General features: G+C 38.0%; 1 protein-coding gene across 2 annotated transcripts in view; it reads left to right on the top strand.

Annotated features, from left to right (window-relative positions):
- The window catches only part of PRKG2 (protein kinase cGMP-dependent 2), a 95,113-nt gene that overhangs the window by 55,032 nt on the left and 26,708 nt on the right, over positions 1-13,373 (top strand). For both annotated transcript variants that reach the window (XM_082389341.1, XM_082389340.1), the window contains exons 10-14: positions 1,845-1,943; positions 3,296-3,449; positions 5,325-5,461; positions 7,698-7,787; positions 9,861-10,002. In XM_082389341.1, the coding sequence (XP_082245467.1) occupies positions 1,845-1,943; positions 3,296-3,449; positions 5,325-5,461; positions 7,698-7,787; positions 9,861-10,002 (622 nt within the window). The remainder of the gene's footprint in view (positions 1-1,844; positions 1,944-3,295; positions 3,450-5,324; positions 5,462-7,697; positions 7,788-9,860; positions 10,003-13,373) is intronic.

The raw sequence follows: 13,373 nt of genomic DNA on the forward strand, positions 1-13,373 counted from the left end.
GATTAAGATCCCGTAATAATTCTCCCATAGTACCCTTACATCATTGTTCACACTTTATTTGATTGCTTTATTTAACATCTGTCTTCCCACTCTTCTGTTTCTTCATGAGGACAGAAACATTTACTTTGTTCGCTGCTGTTGCTGTGCCAGCATTTGACATAGTCCTTGGCATACAGGAAGCGATCCAGATGTTGGCTGAATAAAGGGCACCATCCTTGCAATGAAATATAGTGGCTGAAAGCCTATAGCTCTTTATTTCTTCTTTCCTAATTCATCATTTTAAAAATGCATACCTGAATGTTACAGCTAGAATGTTGTAGCCGTTTAAACTTTAGTTTGTGGAGAATTTCTATAGACCTGTGACACCAGTGTCACATTTAAAAAATAAACTTTGTTTACAACAATACTTCCAATTAGTTTCATGGCAAGCAAGATAATGGTGACATGTAGAATAAATAAAATCAATGGGATAGGGAGGGTGGGAGGGAGACGCAAGAGGGAGGGGATATGGGGATATATGTATACGTATAGCTGATTCACTTTGTTATACAGCAGAAACTAACACCACATTGTAAAGCAATTATACTCCAATAAAGATGTTAAAAAAAATAAAAACCAAACAATGAAAGAGACAAAAAAAAAAAGCAAAGTACAAGAAGTATTTCCTTTTACTTGAAAATTTCAACCATTGGGAATTTGAAATTGCATGGCAATACTCTTTTGTTTCTCACTACTGTACAGTAAGCAAAGGACGGTCCACAGAGCAGGGCAGAGAAGAGTGCACAGTAGATCTGAAGGGGGAAATGGAAAATACCCAGCACAGTGCATAAGATATACTTAATAATGTAAGTGTAGGTTGGTGGTCAGTTAAATGTAGGTAGAGGTCTTCAGGGCTAGGCAGGCAGTAAGTGGCAACGGTACACTAATGAGGTGAACTCTGGTTTATTAGTTTTAGGTGTTTTGAGGCAAATTTTCATTCCTTTCATTTTTTTATGCCCAGGAGCTTAAGATTTACTGAGGTGATTAAAGCATGGTTTCTAGAAGGATACTGTTTTGTAGTAGGGAAGAGAACTACCCTGAAAATCACGAATCCAGGTAGATTGTCAAGTGTGGGGTGCGGAAAGCACTGGAAGGGTAATCCAGAAAATCGGTTTGTTCGGTGAGGAAGGGGATTATTTTTTTCTCATGGGCAGTGCCCTATGTAAGAATTCCCAGAGACAAGGGACCGGGGACAGGCAGATTGGATGGGACACGTAACAAACCTGTGATCCGTGAGGGTGAGGGAGGTCAGGGGAAGATGCTGGCTGAGCCTCAGACAGGGAACTACTAAGTTAAGGTAAACAATTTGGATTTAATTATGAAGGAATGTGAAATGAGTAGTATTATCTAGGGACAAAGAAGAGATAAATTGTATCCTTGACTTTCAAAATAAATAGCTTAATTAATTTGGTTAAGCAAAGTTAGAAAAATCTGGAACCCATGTAACCTGTTGATTCAGTAAACAGATCATGTAGCCTATTTCCTTTTCACTGTCTTCTTTAAAAAAAAAAAAAAAAAAGAACAATATTGGTAAACCTGAACCACAAGGGGGAAAATTACAGAAATGGTGTCTCTTCTCATTGATAGCCTCTTTGCTTTCAGAAACTCAAAGGATCAATTATATAGCTTCCAATAACTATTCTACAGGTGACAGCAATCTTAATGTAACATAAATTATTGAAAAACAATTTGCAAAGCTGTGAATAACCATACAAATAGTCTTTTATGAGCTTAAGAAGAATGGCAAGTTGCAATGGTAACTCTCAGCGCTGAGCTTCTTATTTTATCTTATTTTATTCATTTAGAACATTCAACCAAACAGTCGGGACTTTTGAAGAACTCCAGAAATACCTGGAAGGGTATGTGGCAAACCTGAACCGTGATGATGAAAAAAGACATGCGAAGTAAGCAGAGGAGTATTTTCCTAAGCCGGATGTGACTTCTGGCAGTTGATAAAGAAGGGGACTGAAGGGTGTGATTTGCTGTGGCGTAACTTTTAGTGTGTTGCCATTAGAAAATTTGGGGGAGTTCTTTTAAATTGTTCTTCCACAAAGAGGATACCATTTGCCTGGTATCCTCTACCAGGATAATAATAATATGGCTATTATTTTAGTCAATAAATAGTTTCTTATTTTCGGTGATGAGTAGTAACGTTAGGAAGAAATTTCCTGATAGGGAACCTTGGGAAAGGGATTCTTTACATTGACTGGTGACTCAGTTCAAAAGGACATTAATTCAGAAAGGAAGGCTCTCTTGCCCATGGAAATCAAACAGGAATACCAAGGCATAGCATAGCCCATTCATTCTGATTCCAGGTAACGAGCTAGGGCTAGAGTCTGGGCTATTTCAAAATATAAGGGAGCTGTTGCCCATGGCGTTGTGTGTTGGGTTCTAAATGTAGTAATACTGATGAAAATGTTTTTTTGTTTAATAGAAACAATACCTTGTAAAATTAAAATTATTTGAAAATCCTTTGCTAAAACATTTTGTAGAATGAATACTTAAGCATATATTCACCAGATAGTACCATTAAAATTGGAGAGTCAAAAGTTCTAGAAGACTGACCTTTGAGTTAAATTAGAGCATTCAGTCTTCAGTCAGGACTGCATAAGTTGTTTTTTTTTTTTCTTGCAGGGAGTACACTTGCAGTTTTTATGCCAAAGACCTTTTGTAGTGAGAACAATTTATGAATATGTAACCCAGAGCAGTAAACTCTAATTAAAAGAGAATTGAGTATTTCCAAGTGACAATACTGAGACGTAAAATATGAACTGTACTTTTCATGTTTCACAAAGCAGTTATTCTGGTTCAGCCAGAGAAATCTTCAAGATCTGACAAAAATAGCAAAATATGGCAAAGATTCTCAGTGTGGAATCCTCCTGCATGTGCAGCAAAGGAAATGGCTCTCTTTTCTGGTTTTATTTCCTCTCACTGATTCTTTGTTTTTTAAACAGCTTTATTGAGATGTATTTCAAATACCACACAATTCACCTGTTTTTACCTCTCATTGATTTAGTTTGACTTTTGTCTATTTTTTATTGTGTGTGAGTATATCTGTTTTTTTATTTGTATAGTCTATTGTTTTTCTCCCTAGAGGTAACTGAATCTGATCCCATAAAAGTTGAGATAAGCTCTATGGTAACTATGGGCAGTAATTACTGGCAGAAATAAGACCGTTGTAAGGGTGGAATTTATGTGTGGCATGACCCCTGCTTGCCCAAGGGAGCGTATGTAAAGTTTCTCTTATCTCCTACAGGAGATCCATGTCTAGCTGGAAGCTGTCCAAAGCACTCTCTTTGGAGATGATTCAGCTGAAGGAGAAAGTGGCCAAATTTTCCTCATCATCCCCATTCCAGAACCTTGAGATTATCGCAACACTGGGCGTTGGTGGGTTCGGAAGAGTTGAGCTTGTAAGGGGTTTACGTTTCAAGCATCTGAGAGAAGCCTTTTGACTTTTTTTTGTTTTGTATTCCAGTGTATGTCGGAGGAATATATACATTGTCATTGCTATCTAAACGTTGCTTTGAACAGAAATTGAGAAAGTACACTTTTCACTCTTTATGTTGTGTAATAGCAGGTCTGTGCTAGTAACTTATAGTAATATACCTGCTATTTCTTACATCACATCCTTTTGTGATTTTTTTTTTTTCTTGAGGGCAGTTATTGGAGAATGTACCAGTAACCATACCCAAAGGCTACAAAACATAAAATGTGTTTCCTAACAGCAAAATGTATGTATACATACGTTCACGGTGCGTTAACTATATGCTAAAGCAAAGAAGAATGTGTCCAGTGAAAGTGTCATAGAAATGAAATCTTTAATATCATAGCTCCCTTTCTTAAACAACTCCCCTGCCATGTCTGTATTTGGCTTTCATTATTCTATTTTTGGGTTGCCAAATTTTCTATCAAAAAAAAAAAAAAAGCTGAATGCAAGGGGATGTTTGAAGAGCAGCCTTCTGTAGTGCTGGTCAGGACAGCTGGGAACTTATGGCCTGATTTCGGCTGCATCTTCCATATCACCACCTCTCTGAGCTTTATAATCAGCTTCCAAAGAGTAGCAGAGCGGTGCTGTCAGATCAAGTGCTCTGAGGAAACGGTAGAATGGAGATCTGTGACCCTACTGGGTAGAGATGGCTCTGAACCCTTGGCAATTACCAAGCCCTTCTTTGTCCAGCAGGTTTGTAACAATTCACTGTACATTAACCTTGGGAGCTATGCTGGTACTTCCGTCTGCTGGGTGGCCTGGGTGTGAGCAGATCTGAAATGCTTCCAGGAGACTCTGGATAGTACACTTTACACCCAGTCAATACTTGGGTAAGGGGGGAAGAAGCGATTTCTTAATAGACCAAAGAGTATTTGTAGTGTTTCTTCTGCCATATGGAGAGATAAGGGAAAGATCCATCTGCTGTATTTTTCATCAAAATCTTGGCAAAAGGATTGAATTAACAATGCTGAGGTTTCTTTTGTATATAGTTAGATAATAATAATTGAAACAATAATTCCACCATTGATTTAAAAGTCATAGGCAGCACTAATGGCAACTGTGAGCAAAATGTGGGGTGCAACCATTTCTGCACAGTTTCATTACTTGTCAAATATAGTCTGCTAATGGAGTTTTAAAAGTCTATCTGAATAAATGCTTATTAAATTTTAAAAATTTCCCTTTAAGGGAAAATCTGTTTGTCCACCTAGAGCATGGTCTCCAATAGAGCTTTCTGTGCTGATGGAAATGTTCAGTATCTGTGTGTCCAGTAGGGTAGCCACTGGCTATATGTGGCTGGAGAGCTTTTGGATCACGCAACTGAGGAACTGAATTTTTAATTTTAATCCATTTAAAATTAAATAACCTTATGCGACTAGTGGCTATTATATTGGATCGTGCAGATATGAATCTTGATTTAATATGTTTTGTTTTGAAACTCAAAGAAGTGACTATTAAGAAAGAACAATTTTTGGCAATTCTGGCCAAAGTTTTTCATGTCACATGCTCAAAACTGAAGAGATTTCTAAACATTCAATCTTCTAACTAGAGTATTTTTCTTGTTTCAATACAAGCATTCTAGAGCCATGTTCCAGATACATGAACTCTTTTGGAAATTACAATGAAAAGGAAGTGTGTACACCTGGATAAAATTCAGTTCCCGGAGGGATAAGTGGTTAAAAGCTTACATGCTATTTAAATGTGAAAGAATTCGAACTCTCATTAGTTAACATGTTTTACCTAGATATTGCAAATCTTTCCCAGGAAGTTCATTTTGAGGGCTTGTTCTCTTCTTCCCTAGGTTAAGGTAAAAAATGAGAATGTTGCTTTTGCAATGAAGTGTATAAAGAAAAGGCACATAGTTGACACGAAGCAGCAGGAGCACGTCTACGCAGAAAAGAGGATCCTGGAAGAGCTGTGCTCCCCCTTCGTCGTGAAGTAAGCGAGCGTTTCGCTCCCAGAACTTAGCATCTTAGGCTCTCCTTTGGAGTGTTTCCATGCAAGAGGACAGAGGAGGAAGAGGAGGCCCCGCTCTGAATTCTCCAGCCCAGTCTCAGCGATGATACATAAAATGTTAGAAGTTTGAGATCTGAAGTCAAGAGTCCAGATTTTTTTATTCTTGGATAAATCTCAGGAAAGCGTGTGGGGTGTATGTGTGTGTTTGTGTGTGTGTGTGTGCGTGTGCGTGAATATAAAATTATTGTGGCAATAATTTGAACTGCTTATTTAATTCAGACCCAGTGCAGAACTTGGGAAGCAAGAATTCATTCAGAACCCCTCAGGGGATGTGCTGCTGTTGAATTTCGACAAGAAGTGGCATCTGGACATATTTAGGCTGTTGAGGAGCTGGTCCTAGCAGCGCCTAGATGCCAAAAGGTCCACCACCTTACAGTCAGTGTTCTTTCTTTAGCTGTCACCAGAGTTTGCAAGAGAAATGCATTATTCTAGGCCATGGCTCTCTTGTGAATTCCTGGGTTAGTGGTGTAGGCCAGTTAAGGCATATATTTTTCTTACCTGTCTTAACGCTCCTGGAGTGTAGCTTTAGAGACTTCTGGGTGAGGTAAAGTGCCTCTATAATGAGTAGAATCTATGCTTTTTGATCAAAATGCCTTGAGAGAGACTTTCTGCCTATCCATATTCTCAGACCCATTTGTTTTCAAGATAAAAAGTGTCTGAACCCAGGCAGTGCTGGCAATAGAGTCATCCAATTATCTTTGTCTGACTTTGTGCCCCTCCCCCCCTTTTTAATCAGTAATTCATTAAAAACTATCATGAGCAGCTTCAGGGCATGGATTAGGTTTTATTCGTTTTCTCATTTCCAGCTCTTTGCAAAGTATCTGGCATAGAGTAGGGCAATAATAATGTTAAGAATAAACATTAATGGCAGCACTTAACTGTTGAGAAAGTAACACGTGCCAGGCAGTTTTCTAAGCAAAAATTTAAAAATATCTTATATATATTATATATAATATAATATATTTATTTAAAATATGTTGTATTTATATTTATATTATAATTTATATTTATTTTATATTATGATATTTATATTGTATATAAAATATGTTAAATTAATACATATAATCAATAATACGTAATCAACATAATCAAATGAATATATGTATCTGTTATGATCCTCATAATAAAACAGGTAAATGTTATGATTGTCCTCATCGAACAAAAACAATGAGAAAACTGAGGTTGCTTAGCTAATAAACGGCCAATCAGGGATTCAAGCCCAGGCAGCTTGGATCCAGAGCCCACACTGAACCACTTACTAGATTACTTCTGCTGTCTGTACGTGATACGGCTGCTCTGCTGTCTGCATTAGCCTGGGCGTGGTGCTAGGGAGATGAGGACATCTCTTGAGTAAGACGCAGACACTGCTTTCATCCAACGTTGAAATATGGTACCCTGCCCAGATCCTACATCCGCACTGAGGCTTTCATTCCTCCGGCTTCTGGGGGTCTTGCCAGCTGGGGACTCTAGCTCATTCCCTCTCCAGCAGTTGATCTAAGGTGAAGAGAACCACATGGCCCAAGACCGTACTGTTTCTCCAGGTACATCCTGCACCCAGTGACGGCAGAGCTCCTTGAAGCTAAGGCTTTTGTAAGATTAGGTTATAGCCCAACTCTCCCTCTGCCCAAGTGTGCTTCCTTCCTCCCCCATGGGTGTTGGTCCCAAGAGCATTCCCCACTAAACTTACTGCTTACAGATTTCTGTCTCAGAGTCTATTTCCTGAGACCAACTAGAGGACATAAGACATGGGCATGAATAAGTGTTACGCAAGGCAGATCTTAAAGGGGACTATGCAGAGGTCTCTTTGGGGAGGAAGGAAGGGCCGTATCTAGTAGGTGGGTTAATGAACAGCTTTATCAGGAAGGAAGACCCTGAGCTTGACCTTGAGGAATGGATAACACTTTTACAGTGAAACTGAGATTAAGAATTCAGTCTGTGGGTAGCGGGAGAGGAATCCAAGTAAAGGGGTCAACAGGGGCACAAGTAAGGGAGGAAGAAAGCTCAGAGTGTTCAGGGAGCAGCCCGCTGTAGCCGGAGGATGTTTGGAAGGAGATGAGGACCATCTTCCAAGGTGTTATTGATGATGCTCTTAAGCAACTTGGAAGACGTTTTAAAACTGGGTTTCTAATAATAACTGTGCTTTTCTTTACCTTCACAGATTATATCGCACTTTCAAGGACAATAAGTATGTATACATGCTTCTGGAGGCCTGCTTAGGTGGGGAGCTATGGAGTATATTAAGAGACAGGTAATGAAAAAGAATAATAAACAATAACTTTTGTCTCCTCCTGTCTCATCTAAAAGATGCTATGTTCATGATCATTTAAAGAGGCATGAAGAAAGTCATTAAGAAATGAGTCTAAGAACATATTATCACTTGATAAACAAGTAGTAATAGTGATATTTTCTGAGCTAACATTATAATCATGTAATAGGCACCCTGTAAAACAGTTATTGTCATCCTCATATTAGGGATTAAAGAAGCCCAGGCTTAGAGTGTGAACCATCCATGTCACATGGTTAGTATGAGGCAGAGTAAGTATAAACCCAGATGTTACTGATTCTGAATCTTGAGAAGAGAGATGATGAAAGGGGTGGAGAGTGGTGAAGCCTGGACTGAAAGGCAGAGTGAAATGTCTGCAAAGATTCAGTTTTACAAAAGGGATGCTTTCCACACAATCCAAACCACAGGTATTTACTAAGCTCCACCTACGTACAAGACTCCCTAGTAGACAGTGTGGGCGTTTTCTAAACAACGTAAACTGTTCTAACCCCTCAACGTGTAACGTTTTCCTCCAATGAGTTTAGATTGTATTTGGGGAGCTAATGTAATGTGCAATTCTAAAACATTTCATTATTTAACGTGCACACCAAATATGACAAAGAAGTTGGCAGTTTGTAACTAAATGTCCAATGAGTGTTGTGGATAGTGAGCTTGGAGAAGAGGAAAGATAGAAAAATGTGACGGTCAAGGAAGGACTTGAGCTAAACTCTACAGACAAAATTTGGAAAGGCAGAGAGGAAGGTAAACCGCAGGAAAGTTAGGATAGGATTAAGTGTCTTACTTGCTGAGTAAGAGCAGAATTTAAATAGAGGACAAGGGCAGCAGAAAAGGAGATGGGAAGGTAGCTTTGCATTAGGCTGTGGACGTTAATGCCAGGCCAAACATTTAGACAGCATTCCCTGGCTTAGTGGTTCTCAGCCCTGGCTTCACGTCACAGTCTCACGGGGAGCTTTTACAAAGTAAAAATGCTGGGCCCTAATGCCAAAGGCTTTGATTTGGTTCAGCTGCAATGGGTCCAGAAAATGATTTTTAACTGCCTTTCAGGCAATTCTAATGTGCATTCATGGTCAAGAATCACCGACCTAGGTAATAAGAGACTTTTGAGCATCTGAGTAGAGATTCATGTGTTGTACTAGGAACATATTGTTGGATGGATCTGAATGGGGGAAACCTGGAAGGGTTGAGGAAACTTGCATGATACCTGCAGAAGCATTTGCGTCTTTCATCTTTGCTTCCATAGGCAAATGTTTTTAGAAAATATAAATCTATTTAGAGGTGGGAGTTCCTACTCTAGTGTTAGGCACTTTGCCTGATCCATAAAACAGCCTTGTTAAGTCAGTAGTAAACCCATTTTACAGATATGAATCTGAGGCTCAGAACAGCCAAACAACTTGCCTAAGGACGCAGTAAGTGGAAGAAGCAGGAGTCAAAGCCAGTTTCTCTCGTTCCAAAGCCACAGCCTTCTATTATACCATGCAGCAAATCACCACCACATTTTAATAATTCAGTATGTAAACCTACACACAGTGCTGACACAGGGCAACTCTAATATCATCAAGGTGCACTAAATAGGAAAGAGTTATAACCCCGTTTCTACATGGGTTATTGTTACGAGCTATACAAACAGGAAATGAAAATGATCACTTGAGTCGTTTTTAGTCAAGCAATCAATTGCAGAAGTCTGGTTCAAGCGCTCCATTGAAATAGTTGCATTTTCCCCAGAGTTTGCCAGAGATGTCTTTGAAAAGTCTTATTTTCTTGTCTTTCCATTTTATATGTTCATATATGATTGCCAGAAACAATTGTTTGGATGTAGACACTTTAATTTTAGTGAAGTGGTTCTTGTTTTCATCAAGTATCCCCCTAAGTTTCTTTATAATCAGTGGTCTAATTCATTGGCAGCATGAAGTATTTTTTAGTGCTAATGCCGTACAAAACGTTTATATTGCATAAATTTACTATATAATAATTGACACCTAGAATCTACAACAAGGATGTGTGTCCAGAGTATTAAGAGGGAAAATGATTTCATTGCAGAGGCAGCTTTGATGAACCCACCTCCAAGTTCTGCGTTGCTTGTGTGACAGAAGCATTCGATTACCTGCATCGACTAGGTATTGTCTACAGAGACCTGAAACCAGAAAACTTAATTCTAGATGCTGAGGGCTATCTTAAATTGGTAAGACAAATTCTGCAGCTTACAGTATCGTATGAGATATTTCTAAACACAAAGCTGTGTTATAGTTGCAATTCTCTTTTAATTTTGGTACATTTGTTATTTTCACTCTGGGGGATATGGCCTTTGAAATCAGCACACTAAACAGAGGGAGCGATGAGACAAGTACATTCTTTTTGGCCTAGGCATTGAACGTTTCAACCATATTTGTGACTCCTACTAAGGATTCAAATAATAGAATGCCTTTAAAATTGGATTTTGTTAGCATTTTTGTATAATTTCAGGTAGGTTTTAATAAATTCCTGCTACATATAGGGATTAGCTATGAGGAATAAGGAAAGAAGATAGTACGGCTTCTGTCCCAAGACAGCCACTGTCTGTAGAGGGGGAAAAGATACACATATGAATGTTGGTAGTTTAAAAAAAATATTTGTGAGTGATTCTAAGGTACAACCAGGGTTGAGAATCAGAACACAAGACTGTAGTTTCCTTGAGGACAGAGACTTTCCTTGCCATGCATCTTTGTAATGGATAGAATATCTAACGTGAATCCCCTTGCATGTCACACAACAGAAAAAAATGCTACCAGTCATGTAAACTGCTTTTGGTGCAAAACTATAAGAGAACTGGGCAGTCATAATAGTAGAAAGCGGGCATTTGGATCTCAGGAGGGAACCTCATCAGGATGGGGAACCCAGGAGGAATTTTCCCCAAGTCCATTTTGTCAGGAGCTCAAGGACATTAAACCATCTCTGAACTTAACATTTACAAAGGTATTAGAAGTTTCTAATAACAGAACTTTTTTTATATGGAAATAATAATAGCTACCATTTAAAGTGTAAAGTTGTGCTAAATAAACATTTTGCTGTTAATATATTTAACAATTGATGAGATGGGTTTTATCATCCACATGTTATAGTGTTCAATTTAACCTTAGGAATTAAATTCACAGTGTGTAATTGCTAGGTGATTTCTCTCCATAGTGAAGGAGTAAAGTAAGTCCTTTCATGTGAAATCTGGCTAACTTCCAAGAAACATTTTGATCCATTCAAGCTTTATTTTATCCATGAAAGACAGCTTTGGGAACTGGTGAGGTACTAACACAAGGCCTTAATCATTTGCCTTCTTCACAATTCCTTCATTGGCTATGCCTCTTACAGCTCTTTAGAAAAACCTTTTGGAATATTCTAAAAGTAAAATCATCATGAAGGATGTAGATTATCCATTAAATGCATTCTTTTTTTTCTACTCAATTATTTTTTTTTATTGGAGTATAGTTGCTTTACAATGTTGTGTTAGTTTCTGCTGTATAATGAAGTGAATCAGCTATATATATACATATATCCCCTCCCTCTTGGACCTCCCTCCCACCCCACCCCCATCCCACCCATCTAGGTCATCACAGAGCACCGAGCTGAGCTCCCTGTGCTATACAGCAGGTTTCCACTAGCTATCTGTTTCACATATGGTAGTGTATATATGTCAATCCTAATCTCCCAATTCGTCCCACCCTCCTCTTCCCCACTGTGTCCATATGTCTGTTCTCTACTTCTGCATCTCTGTACCTGCCCTGCAAATAAGTTCATCTGTACCATTTGTCTAGATTCCACATATATGCATTAATGTACGATATTTGTTTTTCTCTTTTCGTACCTATTTTTAAGAAATCAGGGAGTATATTCAGTATTTATAGGCATAGACATCCATAACCATCTCTTCTGTTAGCCATTGTTATCCATCAGCTAACTCATTTGACAACCAGCTAAATGAAGAGTAATAACTAAAGCCTTTAGAAATTAAAAAGTAAATGTTGAGTATTTCCATTTCTAGCTATATATCAAACCAGATATATTGAAATTCTCTTACTACAAAATGTCTCAAGTACTGGAGGAAACATGAAAAGCAGTATTATATGCCTGGCTGACTTTATAAGACAGCATTGGGAGCCCCTTGAGGCCGAGAACCAAACTTGGGCAGTAGTGAAGGGTGGAACTCAAACATTGAAGCTGCTGTCTTGTGGGCACCCAGCAATCCTAGGTGGCCTAGAGGTTTTATTTTAATTGCTGTACCCTCTGGGAACAGGAGACCAAGTTTTGGACCTGGGCAGTGTGGAAAGTTGAATCAGAGAACATTGTCAAGAGCCAGGAATCATACAGAGAAATAGAAAAGAGGGGAAAAATCTAATGTCTAAAGGCAGAGTACATGCAAGAAAACATGCTTTTCTCATTATTGGGCTCTTGGTAGAGGAACAAAAGAGTCTAAGAATACTTGGCCACAGGCTGGTCTTCATGGGGTTTTGGGTGCCCAGTCTTCAAGGATGGAAAACCCCAAGAAAAAATTTAAATGAAAATGGATCCATGTTGGTAGCATGCCCAAGTTTCCACCAATCAATGTATATTCTCTCTGGAAGAATGTTCTCTCAACTGAGGATATAGAGAACTCCCAGAGATAAACTTCCAGGGAATATAAGCTCACATTAAAAAATAATGTTTATAGGCATGAGGAAAAAAGGTGCCAGGAGCATTATTTGACAGGCACATAAAAGTCTCATATATTGCAGTAATCAGATACAAAATGTAAAATAAATACATCTAAGTCTTTTTAAAGTAAGAGAGGGACTAACAAATGAGTAAGGAACAGAGACTCTCAAAAAGGATATAACATGTTTAGAAAAAAAATAAAACTTCTATTAAGAAATTAAGAATATAATAATTGAAATTAAATATTCAATGGAAGTTTTCATTAATGGTGGAGTGCACTGGACTAATCTTGCTGAGGTTAATTATAATATATGTATAAAAATGTGTGAAAGCGTTGGAGAGCAACAAGAAATAGACATTCAAACCTTGAAAATAGGGAACCACACTGGGTGAAATCCATATTAATACAGCTGTTCATTTCAAAGCACTCTTTATTGTAGAAGGTATGAAGAATAAACTTTAGTTACCATCATACCTGACAGTGAAATATTGAATATTTTCCATTTAGATTATGAACAAGATTATTTTCTTTCACTACTTTTTTCCAACATCGTAACAGAGGTCTTAGCAAAAGAAATAGAACACAAAAAAGCAATGAAAGACCAAAGATTAGAAAGGAAGAAGCTACCTGTCTGTATTTGCAGACAACATGATTGCTTATATAGAAAAGCATGAAGAATCTACCAACAAGTTCTGGAAAGAAAAAGTAAATTAAGCACGATTACAGGTACAAAGTCAATATACAAATAAAATTTTAATTTTTATATACTAGCAGTAAATATTTATAAATGAAATTAAAATGCCATTTGTAATATCAAAACATAAAATAAATTAAATGTGTAAAAATGTGTAAGACCTCTACCTTGAAAACTACAAAGTTTTGTTGACAGAAAA

This window comes from Balaenoptera borealis (genome assembly GCF_965194805.1).
Source record: "Balaenoptera borealis genome assembly, chromosome: 4".
In the NCBI taxonomy this organism is placed as follows: Eukaryota; Metazoa; Chordata; class Mammalia; order Artiodactyla; family Balaenopteridae; genus Balaenoptera; species Balaenoptera borealis.